Genomic DNA, 7671 nt, shown 5'->3' with positions numbered 1-7671 from the left:
TTAGCTTTGTTCGGAATTGAGGCCAGCAGGCTGTGGGAGTGAGCTGGTTTAGCAGTTGATGTAGGGAAGAGGCAGGGACAGAATGTTGCCCACACTTTGCTCAGGGAGAAGGGGGAAGGCTGTGCTGAGGAAGGAGGAAGTCAAGTCTCCTGTAGGCTGCTAGGACAGCATTCTGGCATTTGCCAGCTGACTGATAAGAGATGCTATGCAGAACTTCAAGGACTAACATTTTGTTATGGCCCCAACTGGGCCCAGATTCAGGCCTGGAAATCCTGGGCTGAGGAATACAATTATATGGAAAATGGAATATATATGGTAATACTTTTTTCTGTTGAAAAACATCTGAGAAATGGAATCTCACAACTGCACAAGTTTTACCATGTTTTACTGGATATTCTGGCTGCAGTCTAAAACTTGAGTTGCCTGGCAAAAGTTACTTCAATTCTAGGAGTGAATTCAGGAACTCAGAGAAAGCTGAAGTCATGAAGGTGGTTTGCCTTGTCGTTCACATACTACCTGAGCCTTAGTAAGTTTTAGATGCCAACAGTCTTGTGAAGAATTGAAGCTGTTTGTCAAGCAGCAAGCCTAAGGATCTTAACAGATGTATGTTTCCTGCTAAATCCAGCTAAAAAGAAGTTTGCATTCAAAATCAAGTGAAAAAGTAACCCTTATGGTACCTAAAGCTGAGTTCACAGTGGTAGTAAAGGCATCCTTTCTGTTTCTTGGGCAACAATGGGGGTTGGGGGGGACTCACTCAAGATAAGAACTAGGGGGGCTTCAGAGAAAATAGTTCCAACTCTATGCAAGTTTGTATGGTAGAGCTAAAACTAATCCTCTGGAAGGTGCCCTTAATCCAAGCTGTACAAGCAATTCACAATTCACAAGGACTCTTCTGCAAATGAACATTTAATAATAGGAATGTGATAAGAAACAAAAGCAAAGGCATTGGGGGTGAGACTAGGGCAGGCCTGGGGCCAGGGGGAAGCAAGTCAGAAGGGCAGGCCAGAGGTAGTGATAAGCATTCCCTGCCCAGCCAACTCTGGAAGTTCCTCTTGCCCCTTTTTGCTCTTCCCCCAACTTTAGCTGTAGGGGCCATGCCCTCCAACAGCAGAGAACAGGGCAAAACCTAAGCTGGTGTCTCCTCCAGAGCTTTCTTCAAGATACGTGTTCTAGCAAATGTGAGACTGCCCAAGATTTTCTTGGGGGGATTGTTAAATGGATGCCCCGACATTCATGGATTGGAAAACCTGTATCCAAATACAGGACGCTACCCCTTGTGGCATCTGACTAATACTCTTAATGTGGGTATCTCTTTCTAAGAATAATTCTTGGGCTATTGAGGATCCTGTCTGAGAAGCCTCACAAGGGTTTCCTAAGTTGTAGGAAATCAGATCCCTCTACCAGAGTGATGTGATTATTGTAAAAGGCAGGACCTGGTGGGCTGGGCTCTTTGTACCCTTCCAGCTCTTGCTGCCTGGTATAAAAAATCCCCTTGAAACAGATGAACCTGGGTGAGAAGCAGGAACATTGGGCTGTGGCTGGGGATGGGACAAACAGGGCCTTCTCTTGGCCATAATGGAGGCATGCCCATACTGCAATGATTGGAGTGCTTCTTGGATGCAGTGTCAGAATCCTCAGTAGCCACTGCCTCCTTGGCTCTGGCTGTTCAAGGGAATCACGAACACAGAGACGTCATCATAGGACACCTGCCTTTCCCCTGTGGGACTGTCGTCCTTCCCCTGTGTGCTGTGTATCAGCATTTGGGCCAACTCCGAGAACCTGTGAAGACCATCATGCAGATGTACTTTGGAGGCAGAGCAAAGGGACAAGGCCAGCCTTCCAGGAGAACTCCCTGCAAAGGTTGGACATTTGGAGGACCCAAAAAAATGTAGTCCAACTATGAGCTGAGCAAAAAAGTCTGGTAGGACCACAGGAATCAACCCAAAGATTTTTTTTTGTGTGTGTGTGTGTGAGCTGGGGATGGAACCCAGGACTTTGTGCATGCAAGGAAAGCACTCTACCAACTGAGGTATATTCTATTCCCTAGCCTTAAGATTTTTTTCTGACCCACAATCACTCCCCCTACTTTCTGAGAAGTTTGAGACAGCCCTAATTGGGCTGGCTGGCAGTGCTGTTTCAGCTTAACTACTTAGGTCCCTGGCATCTACATACCTGTGTGGATCCTCTCTGTTCCCAGGGAGGAAGCTCCGTACCAGCCATGCCACCTGCTCATTGGACAGGACATCCCAGAGTCCATCAGTTGCCATGACAACTACATCCTCTTCCTGCAACTCTAACTGGTCCATATCCAGCACAGTTACCTGAAAGTTAAGCCTGAGGATCCTTAAATGCTCCCTTCCTGGCTCCCACCAGGCTCACTCCCTGTCTTTACAGGTAGATGGAGGCTGGAGTGGAATACATTGTCCTCTCACCTGTGGGATAGAGAGCAAGAAGGGCTTGAGCTGGATGTTTGTGTCCAGGACTCTGAGCTGATGGTCTCCCAGTCCTCGGGAGACAGCCAGCGTTCCCAGTAACCGAGCCTGAGGAAAGAGGAGAGATGTGAGGTGATAAGACCCTGGCACTCCTGAGCACACAGGAAAGGGTGGACTGTAGACCCCAGGAGCTGTGCACTGAAGAAGAAACAAGGGAACAGACCCCACTAAGGAACAAAGGAACTCCCACCTTCACAGAGCAAGTGGATGGAGATTCTTGAAGGGGGACCAGGTACTGACCTGCCTGCCATGTCCGTGGATCAGTGGGTACTTCAGATCTGATTTCTCCACACATTTGTAGCTCCTACCAGAAGCAGAGCCTGCATCAGCCCAAGCCCTCACTTGTCTCCCAACCCAGGGCCCAGCTGTTTTACCCTCATAGGGCCCACTCTGCCCAGGAAGAGGGGGAATGGCACAGCTGAGCCTGGACCTCAAGTCTCTCCCCACCATATTCCCCCTCCCCCCTCACCAGCCGCTCATGTGATGATCCCTGAACAAAACCTTCTGCCCCAAGTCATCCCCCTTCAGCCGCCGAGGGAATTCCAGTCGGGTGAACTCATCAGCCAGAAGCTCAGGGTAGACAAAGGCCTGGGTGGGGAGGCCATGCTCAGGTCAGTCTCCCTTCTATGGCCCCTTGTGGCTCTGGATCCAGGACTTGGGGATCCATAGCCTCCCCCTGGTGAAGGTACCTACCAGATGCTGGATTCGCTGCCGCTCAGTCTCTGGAGTAAACTCAGAGCTCAGCGGCCGAATCTCATCTCTCCGAACCAAGATGGCCCTGTATGGGGTTGAGGAGGAGGAGGAGGGATCTATGAAGTGATCTTCATAGATCTCATCCATGGATACCCTCCTGCCAGCCCCTCTTCACCATCAGGAGCCAGCTTTGGCCATATCAATCCCTGGTTCAAAGCCCTTTAGACTGTCTTCAGGGTAAGGCTCAGTTTTTCACATTAGCACTTAAGGGCCCTATGATGCTCTTCCTGGCAACCCTCACACTTGACATATGCCAGGTACAAACAACTTGGCCATTCAATCTTCCCTATTTCTAAACCTCCACTTCCGGTCATCTTTCATTGTCCCATTTCTGGTTTTCTCCTGCCCACCCCACCCCTGCCCACACTCCAAGAACTCACCTGCTATCCCCAGCATTGGCCACATACAGCTTTCCCTGCAGGGACACAGCCACCAGAGCTGTGCAGCCGCCCACCTGGCCTGAGGCCTCCAGCTCCCGCCCGATCACCTCATCCTGGAGCAAACCGAGGCCATCTTAGCTGCCACCTGTACTTCCATCATACCACTGTTTCCCAATCCCACCCTAAGGTTCACTCCCCAACAGCAGGCCTGGCAGTACCAGCCCAAAGTCCAGCCATGAGTCCTCAATCCCTGTGGTTAGAAGATGCAGATATGGGAAGTGCTACTCAAAACAGAGGAAGAGAAACCAGCCCTTGCCCCAAGGACTAGCAGCATTAGCACTTAGTGCACTGAGCTGTGGATGTAGCTCAGTGGTAGAACACTTGCCTAGCATGCAGGAGGCCCTATTCAATCCCACCTACCAAAAAAAAAAAAAAAAAAAAAAAGCATGTAGTAGAAGGAGCAAACAGGAGAGATTAAGATGACAGTGACAATAAGAAACAAACTCAAATTATGTCTTCCCAGTCAAATCATGGCTTTATATGTTATGTTATGCAGGATTATGTTATGCAGGGATGCCCCACTCAGGTCCCTGGGATAAAAAACTTCCCTTACTCCCCAAAGGGTATACTCACACATTCCTGGAAGGCGCTCTCCAGGGCCCCAATCACCAAATCTTCTGCCCTGATGCCTTTTTCTTCCACAAACTGGGGGTCACTGGGGCAGACACAGCGGCCACTGAGGTGCATGGGGGGTTGAGCAGCCACCATGCCTTCTACCACCGCTTCTAGCTGCCGACGCAGGCAAGAGTGCAGAGTATTGGCAGCCAGGATGGCTGCTGCAGGACCACCGTGCCCATCAAATAGTGCCCAGTAATGACCCGTCAGGAACTGCACAGGAAGGGCCTCCATGTCAGGCTCTGCCAGTTTCCCCCCCGGTCCACCTTGCACTAGGATATGGGCAGCAAGGCAAGAGCCTGTATACCCTGGTCCCAGCCTGTAAGAAAAGTTCAGAACTGGCTGCACTTACTTCTTCTGGGCACAGAGTCAGCCATTCCCTATCCTCTTCAGGTCCGAACTCATATCTCCGGATGCACAGTTTCCCACAGGCAGCTTGATCCTCATTGAACTCAGATTTCTCTGCATTGATGATCCTGAGGCCAGAAAAAGGTCAGGTCAGTGACATACCTGTGTCCCCTTGGGTACAGAGACCCCAGAAAGAGGCAGCAGTTCCTGAGTGTTATTCCTGACAAACTTCTGGGCAATTTTAAGTTTCCTGTTAAGTGGCTTTGTGACTAAGAGAAAAGTCAAGGCCCAGACCCTCTAGAGTCTTATCTGTTGACCCAGGGCTGAAGTAGGAGTGAATTTTCTACAGAGATCAAGGGTTCCCTTTCCTATCCCTTGCCGCATCTTAGGTGTTCCACACAGCACAGGCCATATAACCCAGGGTGAGATTTGGGATTCCCAAATCCCACAATGCTGGAATTCTACAGTCTCCCGGCCTCATCTTGGAAGTCTTGGAGTGCAAGTCGTTCCCCACCAACACTCTTCTCTTAAGGAGGTTGGAGATCCAAAGAAAACACTGAGGTAGGATAAGGAGTCACTAGTTGAAGACAAGAAGGGTTATCTACAAGTGGGATGGGGGTGTCACTCAGGTTAGCCTGTTTTCTAGATCGGCAGAGAACCCTCGACTGGATGGATAAGGCGGGAGCCCTGATGGGGGTTCCTGGATCAAGGGTATCCCGGGTTGGAGGCACTCACTCGGCGTAGCCTGCGTTCCAGGGTAGCGTGCGGCCCCGCGCTGGGCTACGCACTGGCCGGGAGTCCGAGCGGCGCGAGGCGTCGGCGGTTCCTGGGCTGGAGCCAGAGCCACGCAGGAAGCGGGGCCGCCGGTAGGGCACAGGGCTGGCGCGTGGCCCGGGCGGCCGCGGCGCGGGCAGTGGACCCCCAGTCAGGAAGCGGCGCCGGAACCAGCCGGCGGACATGGTGCGGCTGCAGGGGGCTGCCCGCGGTGCGCGGGCCCGGAGGGCTGGGCGGGACCGCCCCTGGGAGGAGGAAGCGGGCTGGGGGCGGGAGCCGGTCTGGGCGGAGACGCGCCTAACCCCACCTACGGCCTGAAGTGTGTGCCGGGCCTGAGCTCTCAGACTTGTGGATCCTGCCGACACCTTTAAGAAGCAAACTCTGCAGACTGGAAAACAGGCCTAGAGAATGAAGTCGCCTGTGTGCGTAAAGCAACACAGCAGGATCACATGTTCATCCACACTTGTAGAGCACTAGCCTTTGGGAGGGGAAAGTCCCTCCTGCTACCCAAGATGCTGTGGACAGTCATCCAGAGCAGGCACTGGGCCCCTGTCCACCGCAAAGCCTCAAGCCTCTTTCTGCTGGGCGGGTACCTTGCGCAAGAGGAAGATGGGGACAGGATGTCCTTGGGGGGGTCAGATAGACACATTGAGTAAGCGTGTGTAAGAAACTTGGTGTTCACTCAGGACGTCTCTGTTCCTCACCCACCCAGCCGGGCATCTCCACCCCCAGATGGAAGTTAATGGTCATCTGGGCCTTCCCCACCCTGAAAGGCTGCTCCTGCCCCAGAGGCTAGTCTCCCAAATGGCTGCTCCTCCAATTAAGATGTCCTCTCTGGGCAGACAGCAGGATATTCACTAGAGGGTGAGTGAACATATGGGAATTGAAAGGCGAATCCATGGTGCCCCCAAAGGCTCTAGCTGGTTAGAGTTCAGAACTGGGTGAAAGACTTTCTTCCACGCTGAAAATAAAGATGGTTCAGTCTCCTCGTAATGCCTGGCTAGCTATCACCATGTGGTCAGCAGCAGTTTCCCCTTTCATATCTACATTTTAAAAGCACCTTGTCACTCTTCTGACACTTTAAATTCAACACCCTGTGAATGACTGCTATTTCCATTTTGTAATGGAGGACTCTGAGGCCCACTGAGGGGAAGTCTCTGATGCTCTAAGCTGTGCTGTTTCCTTTTTGACAGTGCAGCTGACTTAAACAACCTCCCACCCCCAAGGGATTTCTCTTCCTCTTTCCTTTTCCAGAAAGCAAACTCAAAGTCCATAAGCCCCCACAGCCCAGAGCCCCCAGGGATGGCTATATGAAGAGTCCCTACCTTCACCTCCACTCCCAAGCCCAGGATCATGTGAGTCCCACTTCCTCCATGCAGCCAGCCCTGTCCCATCTATAGAGTTTCTCTAGCCCAAGGAGAAAGATTCTTAGAACAGAGAACAGTGCCCAACACCCATTCCCTCAGATGAGTCAGATCCAGAGCAGCATGGTGGCTAACTCATTACCCTATGTGTGCCACGCCCACACTGGGCACAGAGTTAATGGAGAAGAGCCAGGCATTGTCCCACTGAGCCCCCATTGTGATGATAGTGGAAGTTAATGATAGATGGTGCTTGATCTAGCTATCAAGTGAGTGGGGACAAAGCCATAGAAAATTACCCTTAAGGACACTTGTCATTTCTGTCATTGTGACAGAAATGAACCAGGGACCCAAAGTGAGACAGACTGTGAAGTCACCTCCTCACCCCTACCAGTAGATGCCTCGAGGCTTTTTAAAAATACCTTTATTTTTATGTGGTGCTGAGGATCCAAACCAGGGCCTCACACATGCTAGGCAAGCATTCTACCACTGAGTCAGAACCCCAGCCTGACTTGAGGTTTTTCTGTAATGAGATTTTATGTGTGGATTGAACCCAGGGGCACTTAACCTCTAAGCTACATCTCTAGTCCTTTTATTTTAAAAAAATTTGAGACAGATCTCACTCAATTGCTAAGGATCTAAGTTAATGAGACTAGCCTCAAACTTGAGATCCTCCTGTTGATTCAGCTTCCCCGAGTCACTGGAATTAGAGGCATGTGCCTCCCTGCCTGGTGATTCAGAGGCTTTTAAAGTATAAAATTTGAAAAAAAAAAAAAAAAAAAAAGCAAATTCACTCTATTCCCCAATCCATTAGCTTGGACTTGCCTACAGTGGGTCAAGGTCCTGTCCTAAATCATTCTCACAGCTCTGGGCAGCCAAATATTTCAC

General features: G+C 51.0%; 1 protein-coding gene across 2 annotated transcripts; it reads right to left on the bottom strand.

Moving 5' to 3' along the window:
- Positions 1-931: 931 nt before the first annotated feature.
- Positions 932-5710, bottom strand: Ppm1m (protein phosphatase, Mg2+/Mn2+ dependent 1M). 2 transcript variants are annotated; one of them, XM_026383902.2, is made up of 10 exons: positions 5384-5710; positions 4653-4776; positions 4259-4513; positions 3626-3738; positions 3186-3270; positions 2962-3080; positions 2733-2796; positions 2433-2540; positions 2173-2321; positions 932-1779 (listed from the first exon to the last, which is right to left on the bottom strand). In XM_026383902.2, the coding sequence occupies exons 1-10, from the start codon at positions 5605-5607 to the stop codon at positions 1635-1637; spliced, it is 1386 nt and encodes a 461-aa protein (XP_026239687.1). In that variant the 5' UTR covers positions 5608-5710; the 3' UTR covers positions 932-1634. The 2 variants fall into 2 exon arrangements, with proteins under 2 accessions (XP_026239687.1, XP_026239688.1); XM_026383903.2 differs by lacking the exon at positions 2433-2540.
- Between the last annotated feature and the right edge of the window lie 1961 nt (positions 5711-7671).

Source organism: Urocitellus parryii, chromosome 2 (assembly GCF_045843805.1).
Source record: "Urocitellus parryii isolate mUroPar1 chromosome 2, mUroPar1.hap1, whole genome shotgun sequence".
Classification (NCBI taxonomy): domain Eukaryota; kingdom Metazoa; phylum Chordata; class Mammalia; order Rodentia; family Sciuridae; genus Urocitellus; species Urocitellus parryii.
This window is presented reverse-complemented; position numbering and strand designations above follow the sequence as displayed.

Coding starts and splice junctions, on each gene's coding strand:
- Ppm1m (XM_026383902.2), bottom strand. CDS start 5,607: ATGTCCGCCGGCTGGTTCCGGCGCCGCTTCCTGACTGGGGGTCCACTG. Junction 4,777..5,383: donor TGGAACGCAGGCTACGCCGA/GTGAGTGCCTCC, acceptor TTCTGGCCTCAG/GATCATCAATGCAGAGAAAT. Junction 1,780..2,172: donor AACAGAGAGGATCCACACAG/GTATGTAGATGC, acceptor TGGTCTTCACAG/GTTCTCGGAGTTGGCCCAAA.